This window comes from Echinops telfairi, unplaced genomic scaffold (assembly GCF_000313985.2).
Source record: "Echinops telfairi isolate 266 unplaced genomic scaffold, ASM31398v2 ScPeMD7_7412;HRSCAF=8450, whole genome shotgun sequence".
Classification (NCBI taxonomy): Eukaryota; Metazoa; Chordata; class Mammalia; order Afrosoricida; family Tenrecidae; genus Echinops; species Echinops telfairi.
In genome coordinates, this window is record NW_022111312.1 from 10,345,968 (window position 1) to 10,359,103 (window position 13,136).

At 45.5% G+C, this 13,136-nt stretch overlaps 1 protein-coding gene and 1 non-coding gene across 2 annotated transcripts in view; both read right to left on the reverse strand.

Annotated features, from left to right (window-relative positions):
- Positions 1 to 13,136, reverse strand: part of SPPL3 (signal peptide peptidase like 3) — a 62,284-nt gene that overhangs the window by 11,849 nt on the left and 37,299 nt on the right. The window contains exons 4-6 of the mRNA XM_045296712.1: positions 5,628 to 5,747; positions 4,900 to 4,978; positions 3,666 to 3,778 (exon numbers count right to left, since the gene is read on the reverse strand). Coding sequence (XP_045152647.1) covers positions 3,666 to 3,778; positions 4,900 to 4,978; positions 5,628 to 5,747 — 312 coding nt within the window. The remainder of the gene's footprint in view (positions 1 to 3,665; positions 3,779 to 4,899; positions 4,979 to 5,627; positions 5,748 to 13,136) is intronic.
- Positions 4,274 to 4,405, reverse strand: LOC115871954. Its single transcript, XR_004047573.1, has one exon. It is a non-coding gene; the product is annotated as a small nucleolar RNA SNORA19 (small nucleolar RNA).

Consider the following 13,136-nt stretch of genomic DNA (forward strand, 5'->3'; position numbering starts at 1 on the left):
GTAACCAAGGTCTTGGGAAGACTAATTTCAGTCTCTCCACTTTAATTATTACTGGCATTATACCCTTGACTGTTTGGCCCCGCAGAGCCAGGGCAATGAAACCACACCCAGCACACCGTCCTCTACGAGGGCCTCAGCACTGCTCAGTCTCTCCAGGTGCTTCCACCTACACGGACTCCAGCCACAGCCTAGCATTTTAAAGCAAGAACAACATCCGAGGTGAGCGGGAACTCCTACAGCATGTGGGGGCTGGACGAGACGTCTGCCAGGGTACGGCTGGTACCTGGGCTGGGTGGGGAGGGGAGTTGTGGCCCTCACCACCACCTTGCCTCATCTTTTCCCCCCAAACTCACAGCTTAGAATACACACTCACCAGCTCCGACAGCTCTCAGTATAACCCCAAACTACACGTCATGCCTTCCCAAAATCACCACCACTCCCCACCCCCCATTTTCACTCATAAATGAACTTCGAAGGACAGGCTTTAGTTAGCCTTTTTTTAACACCAAACCTCAGTGCCTGTGAAATGATTTCTGATTCTGCAGAGAAGAGCAGATTCTAGCACCTTCCAGACCACAGCTAGAAAGCAACATTACGTAACAGCAGAAAACAAGTTGCACATGAAGACCAAGCTGACAGGCAAGTCATTCTGAATTAAAAGGCCCAGAGGAAGTTTTCCTCTCCGCAGAGGAAAAATTCTGTATTTGGTACGAGGACAACTTCACCAGTGTGCACCTGGAAAGAGACGAGATCTAGTTCGGGCCAGGTGGGAGGCTTCATTGAATATTCACTCAAATATTTAAATCAGGGAGATGTCAGAATGGAAATGCATGCCTGATAGTGGTCACTGGAAAAGTTCCATTATCTCGCTTTTGAGTCTGCCCGGTGTTCTATGAGCCTGCAGCAGAAGAGAGGGACCCTTTTGTAGGTCTCTCTCAGAGCTGCTCCGCTCACGCAGAGCCACCCTGCAGGCCAGAGCACAACCGCGCCTCTGCGGCGGCGGCGCTCCCCAGGGTCACATCTTTTGTCAATGGAGCGGTTGGTGGATCTGAACTGTCCATCTTGTGTGAGCAGTTCAGTGTGTGGTCCACTATGCCACCAGGACTCCTCCTCCTATTTGGAGTCTAATTCATCCATTCCCACACCCCTTGCCAAAGTACAACGAAGACAATCCTGCTGACTCGCTTTGTTTAGGAGGCTATGTTTAGCACACGGACTTTGGGCCTCTACTCAAAGTCTCCTTAAACACAAGAACACTCTGTTCTAATAACCTGGCACTCTTTGATACTCACCTTCCCGACACAATCACTGAAGACAAAATAGGTGCATAGGCCAATGTGAAGAAAGCGGATGGTGCCTGGCTATCAAAAGATATAGCGTCTAGGGTCTTAAAGGCTTGAAATTAAACAATCAACTATCCAGCAGGGAAACAAGTAGACGCACATCAACAATGGTACCAGATAAAAGCTCTCGACACATGGAATTCAGGACAGGTAAAAACCTCAGGACCAGTAGTGGGAGTAGTGATATCTTGAGGGGAGGGGGACATGAGAACCCATCACAAGGTTGGATATATAGCTCACCCCCAGGGTGAAGGGAGACAGCAAGACATGAAATAACAATAATACATAATTGATCAAGGATATGTAAGGGTGGGGGAGGGAGGGGGGAAAAAGAGGAGCAGATACCAAGGGCTCAAGTGCAAAGAAAATGTCTTGGAAATGTTGATGGCAACACATGTACAAGTGTGCTTAATTTGAATGATTTGTAAGAGCCCCCCCAATGAAATGACCAATAGAAAGGAAAAAGAGAACGCCATGTTTCAACGAGCCGGCCTCTTTCCAGGGGCACACGAGCCATGGTGACATAGTCAGCAGGTGGGGATTCTGGCCCGTGCAATGCTCTCCACACCTTAGTAAAGGACTTGAAACTCACCTGCCTCTCTGACCAGCTTCCCGTGGGTTGGGACACACAAGTAAAGCAATCCGAGCAAAAGCTAGTAGTGGGACTGCAGGGATGTGACAGGAGCTAAACATCCTGAGCTACATCCTGAAGCTGCTCATTTATTTGGGTGGCCTCCAACCTGTCATTTAAGGACACCTTCAGAAGACCATCTCTTCTAAGAGCTTGTCCTCAAGCGTCATCCAAAACATTTACAAGGGCTGAAATAACTGAGTTTAGATTTTAACCAAATAACCAGCATTTCTAAATATGAGGGGCTTCGAAAAGTTTGTGGAAAAATGGAATAATGAGAATGGGATTTTTTTCATTTTTTGCAACACCCCCTCCAGCTGTGCGGAGACTTGCCTGCTTCTTCCTCAGAAGGCGGCTGGACTCGATGGGCCTGAGGCTGTGAATCCTGACCACCGCAATGAGGATGGGAGGGATCTGGACTAGCATTTACTCTCTGCTCCATCATGGTCAAGATCCACACTCTGACAAGAAATGCCTTCTAGCACAATCTCTCCTGTTCCCCTCATCCCCCATTTGTACTCCAGACACCAAGTACTAACAAATCATTCTCCTGTAGAAATCAAGACCTTAATCTTGGGAACGGTCCAATGCACATACCTGCCACTTTATCATTCTTAACGTATCTCACTTTACTCACTTGCTGTCAAGTCGAGCCCAACTCCTGGCCACGGTATAGGACTGAGCTGAATTGCCCCCAATGGGTTTCCACGACTGTAAAGCCTTATGGGAGTAGAAAACCTTTCAGCTCCCCTGTGATGTGGTTGGTGGTTTCCAACTGCTGACCTTGTGGTTAGCAGCCCAACTCTAAGCCACTAATACCAAAAGGGCTCCTTACTGCTACTATCTGGTCTACATTCACCTTGTCCTCTAAGCTGGGCAAGCAATATGCTGTGTGTCCTTGAATGTGCATTAATTTCACTTTCATAATTTACACTTTGTATCAACCTCCAGAAGCATCGACATTGATATTAAATACAAATCTGTATGAATACTGAAAGCACTAATAATTGGTTTTGTGAAATTTTGCAGTTCTGATAACGTAAACATTCTATATGTGATGCTTCCGAATGCTCACATGTAGAGTGGCCACTCAAGGGCTGAAGGGAATCAAGCAAGTCCTTGCTATGAGGCCGAGTAGGGTGCCAGGGTAAGGACGGACCCCAGCAGAGGTGAATGATCACACAGATCACGCACTGGTGACTCTGCCTGCCACTTCTGAGTCATGGGAACAACTGGTGTTTGCTGCCGGGTAAATACAACGTGGTGTGTCGATCCTTGGAAGGAATCCAGACAGTAACGGTCATCTAACATGCAATTCCATTATATACGAGTAGGCAAACATGCAGGCAGAAAAATAAACCAGTGGACAGCCAAGGTGTAGGAGAAAGGGTAGTGATTGTCGGGTCAGGTTTCAGGGGTGCGTGTGATGAAAATACTCTAAATAGGGTGGCACAATTCAGTAAGTATTACCAAAATCCACTGATTTACACACTTAAGGAGAATTTTAGGTGAATGACATATATCTCTCAAAGCGGTTTTTAAAAATTATCTTTAGAATGTGGGAAAAACTGGAAAAGTCCAGGATAGGTAGCACCAGTCTTAGGACATCTACTACTCCCAGTGAACCCAGGAAGTGGAGGAAGCGAGGCCAGGCCAGATGGACTACGGCAGGAGGGGTTATGAGGACTCACCGTCCATGAGGAGCCAGTGGCCTGTGAGAACCCAGATGAGGACGAGCATGACGGACAGGGAAAAGGACAGCAGCTCCGCAGCAGTGAAGCGCCCACAGCAGCCGAAGGAAATCCTGGAAAACACGCATGCACTGAGCCCCTGCAGACGGCCCGCGCAGTAGCGCAACCCCAGGTCCCCAGCCTCTTTGGAGCACACTACAGAAAGGCAGAGGCGTCACACCTCCAGAGTCACATGAAAATGACTCCACACGAGGGTTTACAGCTTCCAAGTGACAATATAAACTTGAAAATATGTATTTTTTGTTTTTAAACACTTCTCAAGGTCAACAGTATGGACTGTCTCTGTGACATCACATGACAACCCTGAGGAGGAGAAATCAGGCTCGCTTTTCAGGGGGTCAAAATGGTGCTCAGAGAATTTATTAACAGGGGACTTTGGGAACCAGCATTCTCATTCAATGCTATCAATTCTAAACCCCTACTTTGAAACATCTATTAGACTAAATCCTGAAATACTCTTTTCTCATCCAGTTTAGTATATATTTAAAAAAAGCTTATTAGTAGACAAAGACCTGCTGTTTAACTCATCTGAACATTTAGTGAATTGTTTTTATATAAAGGATACTGGCAGCATTACTACGTATTTAGTTAAACTGCTAATTAACCTTCAACTACTTGTTTAGCACTTAAGAAATAACACTGCTCACCTATAAATGGAAGCAGGTCGATGAAATGTGCACCACAATATAAACTTTGGGGAAAAATTAAGAAAGCCAATAATTTAATTCATTTAGCAAAGATAAAGATCGATGAGCTGGTAAATCTATTCAGCTCTTGCTAATTCCTGAGAAAACTAGCTGTCTGTCCATGTGCACAGAGCCCCTTCCCGTTCACAACAATGGCGTGAGGAGTGAGGTGTGGCTCTGGGGATTAAAGCTCTGTGAGGAGGGTACGAGGCAGGTCAGCCAAGACGAAAGGCAAACAAGACAGCTCACGTGCAACCACGGTTCCCACGGTAGTCAGGAAGGGCACACCTCCACAGAGAAAAGCCCATCTTCCAGTCTCCCACGCAAGAAGCACAGCACCATGATTCTGACTTCTGGTTTGAAACCTCCCGCACCTCACTTCCCGGGGCTCTCGTTGGTCCTACACCTTCAGACTCCTGACATTGTGAGCCGGTATGAGGGAAAGGCATTCACAGGGCCTAACTTTGAAGACAATCCCAAGTACTTACTTGTTCTGCGGTGAGCAGGGTCTTGTTAAATACTGGCACATTGGGAGAAGAAGAAAAGCAAAAGCTATTGTTGCAAGAACTAGAGAGACGGAGAAAAAAAGGTCAACTTAATTTGAACATGACTTAAATTTAATCATTCCTGGAATATAGCCTCTTGACAAGTAAATACAATTTTTAACTGGTGAAGAAAAGCATTTTCCTTTATCATGAAAGAAACTGGTTCTTTAAAAACAAAAAGGTGCCTGGTTGGAAGAATCAGAAAACAATGCGAGGGTGTGGATGTTTTACACATTCCCATGCTCTCTTAGGTTGGAGTAGATCAGAGAGCTGACTGCCAAATTGCCTTCATCAGCTATTAACTCTTTATTTTCAGAAACATTGGTAGGGAGTGTCAACCACCCCATTCACAAAACGGGACCACCTGGTAACCTAGAAGTGTCACTGCAGCCACAGCAGTACTGCTCTGCTGTCATCCCACGCACAGGTTCTGTCAAATCCTTGGCCTGCCTTTTAGACTGTGTTGCAGGCCTGAGCACATCCACATCTCTCAGGTGTCCTTTTCCCAAATTGGTCAAAGTTGGGAATGGGGAGAAGTAAAGAAAAGGCTGGACTGAATCAAGAAAAAACTTGCATGGTCTGGCATAAAGCCTTCAGTGCTGAATGACAATAAACAGAGTGAACACATTTCCTTTTAGGTGACTGAAGATTAGATAAAGAAACTCATTTACCTGCTGTACATATTGTAAAAACTACTTGCACGGAGTCAAAGAAGAAGAACATTACTAGGAGAGAGACTGATGCTCCAATTGGAAGGAACAGGGCCTGGGTAGAGTCAATAGTTTGGATACCTGAAAGAGAGAAGACAGGACACATGAGTCTCTGACCATGCTAACGGGCCCTTGACATACCTAAATGTATATACATTTACATACATACATTCATTAAGCTGCGGGGAGATCTCTGCAAACTAGGGGTGCTGAGTGCCTTCATTATGGTAGGTGCTAGAGAAATTCGCTAATTGAATGGCTCCTTCCTGGCGCTTACCATGTGAAGGATGGTGCAAAAGAAGTACTGCGGCACATCAGTCCATTTGAGTGGACGGGTAATCTTTGTACACAGGTTTGGTAACAGAGGTGGTTTTGGCCTACTGACTATAATAACTCATCAACTATGGATCTAATGACTTCATACTCATTCTTTCCCATGGTTGCTAACAACTGAGGGTTGATTTTTAGGAGAGGAAGAAAAGAGGAGCAAGTTAAAAAACATTTATGGGAACATCTTAAGGTACCAGAATAGAGGATAAACTGGAGGAAAACAGAATCTTTTGGGATAAGAATAGGGCTTATCAAAGTGGTCTCAATTCTTGGCTGCTAATAAGGACCACCTAGGAGAGCTTTAAAACATTATTCTGTCCAGGTTCAACCCGAGACCAATTACGTTGAAATCTGTGGGGGTTAAACTCAGCGTCAGTACGGGGGACACCGTAACATAAACCCCAAGCCTGACAACTCAACCAGTAAGTAGCATCAAGGCACGCAGAGAAAAGAGTGAAGTTGTCAAGGATTTCATTTTATTTGGCTGCACACTGAACATTCCTGGAAGCAGCAACCAAGCAATCCAATATGACACTGCGCTGCGCAACCTGCTGCAACAGATCTCCGTCTAGTGTTAACAAGCACAGATGTCACCTTGAGGACTTAGGTGCCTGACCCAAGCAAGCCACGGTGCTTTCAGTCTCCTCAAATGCATGTGCAAGCTGGACAGTGAACAGAATAAGAACCAATGCTTCTGAATGATGGTGTTGGCAAAGACCAGCACTAACATGTATGCCAAAAGGCCCAGCCAGAGCACTCCTTTGAGGATGGCATTCAAGAACATGAAGGACAGGCTTAAAACTCCCCACAAGGGTTTATTGTGCATCCAGATTTGAGAACCGCTAACAGAATATCTGGCGAGAAAGAAAATATCACAACTAGAGAATCACTGCATGAGGAAAAGGAAAAGTAGCTACCACATATACTCGAGTCTAAGCCGACCCGGCTATCAGCCGAGGCCCCTAATTTAGCACAAAACTGCATTAAAATGTGCTGAAAAACCCTGCTTATACATGAGTACGTACGGTATTTTGCCAGCCCAAATTTCCAAAAGTGTTTGAAAGGAACCAAGAAGAAACGTACACAGGAGGCACTATAGATAAACCACTCGCTCACCATGACTCATGGCGACTGGACAATCGTGGAAGACGACTGACCCCGTGGGTGTCCGAGATCCTAACTCTAGGACGGGAGGAAGCCAGGTCCCCTGTGGAGACGTATTCGGATTGAGAGCTCCTGTTCATGTCACCAACCTCCAAGAACATAACGAGGCACAGGGGGTTGCAATCACTTATTTAACTTTACCTGCTCCCCCAAAGCCATATAGGGTGAGACGATTTTATATATATAAATATTTATTTCCATGAAAGTACTTAAGGGCTAAGTTTCAGAAAAGTGATGGAGGCCAGGGCAAATGATCTGGCAGACACCGTCTGGAATGGCAGCCAGGGCTCATTCAATGGGGCACGGGAGCACTGTGGGGCGGAAGGGGAGGAGCAGGGAAGATGCCTGTCTGAAAGGGTTTTATAGACACTTGCAGGACCGAGCTCTAGGAAATGCCTAACTACAGCTCACTGAGTTTCAGTGTTCAGCAATAATTCAAGAAAAAATACAGATAACCAGGTACCTTTCACAATAAAAAACCATGGCTTCCCAGATACATGATTAGAACAAGCCAATTTAAAAATCTTTAAAAAATCTAGAAATCTTATACACATATACACCGCTTGTGTAAGACCACAGTGTACAGATAAACTACACTGGTGCAGAAAAGGCCGGTCTAGAACTAATACTATATAGCCAGGGATTTGTTTATAATAAATCTAAGTTTTTAAAGCTCAATCTAAAATTAAAAATGTAAAACTGAATACCAGAAGACACTTCTAGAATATTAGGATGCAGGGTTGTTTTTTTTTTAAGCACAGATTTTAAACCAGGAGCTATCAGACATTGCTGTTTCTGGTGGTTGTATAGAAGGACCCACGAGAGTTTACCAAACAGCAGCGAGGCCACTGGACAAGGAAAGCCCTTTCAGGTGGCAAGGTGCTCACTCAGAGTGACACTACTTCCTGGAGGTGCGGAGAGAGAGCACTCCTGAAGGGAAGGGGCTAACTGATGAGAAATTGTAGTCAAAGTTATTCATATGCAGCGCATCATCCTATCACTTAGTCCTCCTACTTTCTAACACACACACACACACACACACACACACACACACACACACACACACACACACGAGAGAACATAGGGAACCGGTAATACCAGAGAGCTACGCACTTTTTTGGATTATCAACCATTTGAGATGAGAAAGGCAGCATTTGCCAAGTTGGGGCGGCAGGAAGTTAAGCGAGGAAGAAGTAGTGGGTTAAGTGGGATTCCAATCCCAACTTGGCACAGAATGTGTCGGAATAAACTGACTTGCTCTGTAATCCTTCACAGAATTCACGAGAAAGGATTAAAGGAAAACAAGACACACCTAGAACCTTGCCAGCCTCAGAACCCCCCCAATCATCTCTCTCTCCCTAAAACAATGAAACCACAATCCGTTGCTTTGACACTCAAGCATGAATCCTTAAATGTGAGTATTCAGTTCTGTTTTTTTAAACTCAGCATATGTTTAATTAGATTTTTTTTGGAGGGGGGTGTCTATTCTTTCATTCAACTTTTTGAAAATCACTCCTGTCACATGTAGCTGTACAGTATTTTTACTGAATGTGCTGTCATCTGGGTTGTTTTCAACTTTATAATCATAACGAGGACTGCTTTGAGCATGCTTGTATGTGTGCCTCTGTCTGTTGGGAATATAACTAACGAGGAGTGAGAGGGTCGACGGTACTTGTCGTCACCTCTGGTATGTAATGCCAGACTGGTGAGAGGGTTCTCTCCACTCTGCTTCCTCACCAACACGTGGTATTGTCAAGCTTTTTATGAGCTATTCTGGAAGGTCTAGGGGTAGGCTTTCCTTATGGTGTTTGTGTTAGTCTTGGTAGACTGTAGAGAAACAAATCCACAGAACTGTTAAGTATAGAAGAGAGAGTTTTGTATAAGGAGTAAGTGTGCATTAAGACAGCATCCCAACCCAGTGCTGTCCAAGCCCATAAGTCCAACATTAGCCCATATGTCCGACACCGATCTACAAAGTCCTCAATCTCACAAGACACACACACTATGATGCCGACTGCAGGAGGAAAGCCGAGTCAGTGAACGTGTAAGCATCTCAGCGCTGGCAGGGGTCTCCACACGCTGCTCCAGCACCCAGGGCTGCATGGGGGTAGGTCCATGTGGCTTCTCCTCAGGGATGAGACGTCTCGCGGGAAGTGAGCCTTTCCAGCTGAAGCAGGGAACTGGCTAAGCAGCTGCACTCTGGTCTGACCATGAGAGCAGGAGACCCAAGAACAAGAAAGGCGAGGCTCACAGAGTCATTTTATCTCTCTGCCCTTCAATTCATCCCACATGTTTATCGGCCAGGATGGCACAATAAACCTGAACTATCTCAGTGTTCACTGTCATTTTCTTGATTTCTAATGAGGCTGGTACCATATTTCCTGGTAGATCTGCTCAGCCTTCTGTTCAAATGCACCAGGCCAACTGCAAGGGGAAATAGCCCTTTAGAGAGGACAGTCCTCTGTTTGGTCAGGATAAAGTTTCTGGTCTGAGTCCATGGCGCAGCTGCTCCTCTTCAGGTCCTCACGCTCCACTTCCTCCTCTGGCTTCTCTTCCCACCAAGAGAACTGCAATCACAAGGAGTCCCTCTCCATCCCAGCTCTCCACAGAGATGCCCCATCCATGACCTCCGCTCCTCGCCCCAAGCCAAAGATCTTTGTCTCCACCTTTCTAAGGAGCCCAGATGGCAGGGTGGGTGAAGCATTGGGCTGGTAAGTCAAAGCTGGGTGGTTTGAACCTCCCACCTGCTTCTGCACACATTTCTGACCTCAGAGCCCTCACTGCATTCTGCTCTGCCTTAAAGGGTCACTGCGCATCATCACGACTCAGTGGCAGTGAATGGTGACACCCTTGCTTTCCCTGTCTTCTTCCCAGACTCCTTGGTTCTTACTATTTGGAAGTGGGCACCTGCAGTCAACCTTTCAAGAACCTCTCTCCAGTCACTCCAAAACACTATTATTGCCAAAGGCTTCACACTAAATCTATGCCTTATTCTTCTAGCAGGCCCCCCCCCCAATTTATCAACATTGAAGCTCTTTAGCACCCACACAGTGCTTTTCTATTCATCCTCCTGACTGTAACCACCTCTCTGAATCTGGACAAATGCATCCCATTCTCTATTCTGTTCCAAGAGGAAACGGCGTCTTTCTCCACAATTCAGGAGCGACGTCTCTGCAACGGCCGTGTCTTCCTTGGAGGTTTTCCCTGGAAGCGGGTGACTGTATGCTATCCTGACCTGTCAGAAGAGGCTGGGACTTTTTAACATTATGCCTTTTGGTATATTGGGTCCAGAGCAGGCACTGAAGAAATAAATGTATGTGGTTGAGGAGAATTTTGCACATCATAAGAGGTAAAGAAAAATGACTATTTAAAAAGGTATATACTTGAGTATAAACCAACCCGAATATCAGCCAAGGCACCTAATTTTACCACAAAAACTGCATTAAAAATATGCTAAAAACTTGGCTTATACATGAGTATATATGGTAAATACTTCACTTATTTTGAGTTTCTGATTAATGATGAGAAACAAACACCTGATTTTACAGGTAACTTCCTTCTATTCTGTGGACTAATGCTCATAGTAGAGTTCTCTGGGGTTCCTGGGCTAGAGATGGTACAATGCACAACAGTCATACCTGGTTCGACTACATCATTTGTAGGTAGTCTACATTACTGGACTTTAAAAAAGGATTTTAAAGAGTACCAAAAATGTTAAGAAGGCAAACTGCATCAAAGAACAAAAAAATCATATCACTGTGTGCACACCTCCATGATACGATCACTGAAGACAAATGGGTGCATAAGCAAATGTGGCGAAGAAAGCTGATGGTGCCTGGCTATGAAAAGGTATAGCGTCTGGGGTCTTAAAGGCTTGAAGGTAAACATGCGGGCATCTAGCTCAGAAGCAACAAAGTCCACATGGAAGAAGCACACCAGCCTGTGTGATCATGAGGTGTCAAAGGGATCAGGTATAAGGCATCATCAGAACAAAAAAAATCTTACCATAGTGAATGAGGTGCGGAGTGCGGAGTGGAGACTCAAAACCCATTTGTAGGCCACTGGAGATCCCCTTGCAGAGGGGTCTCGGGAAGGAGACAAGCCAGTCAGGGTGCAATGTAGCAACGATGAAAAATACAACTTTCCTCTAGTTCCTAAATGCTTCCTCCCTGCCCCCACTATCATGATCCGAATTCTACCTTGCAAGTCTGGCTAGACCAGAGGATGTACACTGGTACAGATAGGAATTGGAAACACAGGGAATCCAGGGCGGATGATCCCTTCAGGACCAGTGGTGTGAGTGGCGATACTGGGAGGGTGGAGGAAGAGTGGGTTGGAAAGGGGGAACCGATTACAAGGATCTACATGTGACCTCCTCCTTGGGGGACAGACAACAGAAAAGTGGGTAAAGGGAGATGTCAGACAGGGCAAGATATGACAAAATAATAATTTATAAATGATCAAGGGTTCATGAGGGAGGGGAAAAAATGAGCTGACACCAGGGGCTTAAGTGGAGAGCAAATGTTTTGAGAATGATGAGGGTAATGAATGTACAAATGTGCTTTACACAATTGATGTATGTATGGATTGTGATAAGAGTTGTATGAGTCCCTAATAAAACAATTAAAAAAATTTTTTTTAAACAAACTGTAATGTAATAATTTAATCTGAAAATCAGATTCATCCACTGGCTTTTTACCTTGTTTCTAATAAGTTGCTGGGATGGTATTTTACTTTATACAAAGATCTGTGTCATAAGTTCAAGAGAAGACTCATTCTATGTAAACAATTCTACTGTATTTCTCATTCCTACTTTGCACTACGGGGTATCATTTTGTTGACGGAATCACAGTAACCAGAGACACTGAAGCAGAAACCACGGACCCTTACCACTCAAGGTCCTCTGTGTCAACAACACACATATCAGTGAGCTTACTTCGTGCGTGCCAGAAAGAACTGAGCCCCCGAGGTTCCCATTTCTTGGCAGCAGACAGACCACCAAGCCTGCCTTCGGAGGTGCCTCCGGGGGCCCTGAACATACATCCTGGTAGTCACCAACTGAGCACACTAACCATGCACATCTCCTGGGAATACCAACCTAATCTTGGATCCCTGGCATTTCTTCCTCACTAGTCTGCCCTGTAAATCATGGTCACCTCCCCAGGAACGTCCCTCCTAGCTGGACCCATGGTTGCTCAGCCCTCACTGTGCCTTTCTCTCTCCTCTCACACAGGGATGTCTATAAAGTTACTCTGATCCACTCATAAAAACAAAACTCCTCCCGGACACCCAGTCAATTCTGACTCACACCGGCCCTGAAGGGCAGAGTAGAACTCCTGTGGGTTTCCAAGGTGGTAAATCTGTCTGAGAGCAGACAGCCTCATCTTCCAAATGGCTGATGAGTTACTAGCCACGTGCCCAGCAGTTTGACCCCAACTAGGAATCCACTACCCCAACAGGGCCACTGGATGGTGAGCAGTTGCTTACTCTGAACGATTCTGAAGCTCCAGGTGATGTGCCATCTCTGTTACCAAAAACTCAACCCAAACTCACTGCCATCGAATCGATGCCACTCATAGCGACCTATCGCACAAGGCAGAGCTGTCCCTGTGAGTTTCCCAGACTGTAATTCTTTCCAGATGTAAAAAGCCCCATCTTTCTCAGAGCAGCTGGAGGTTTCGAACTGCTGACCTTGTAGTTAGCAGCTTAACACAAAACCACTTTAATACCTTGGAGAGTATTGTGGCCATGCTGCCTACTACCAGCTCTTGCATTTTTCAAAACATCACAGAGAGTGTCAGTTACAGGGTAGGTACCTAGTACACATCTTTCAGCACTGGACTCCTAACAGTAAAGTTGGCAGTTCAAACCCCTCAGTTGCTCTGTGGGAGAAAGATAGGCTTTCTGTTCCCATAAGGATTTACAGTCTCAGAAAAGTGGCTATGAGTCAGAAAACTCGATGGCAGTATTTTTTTT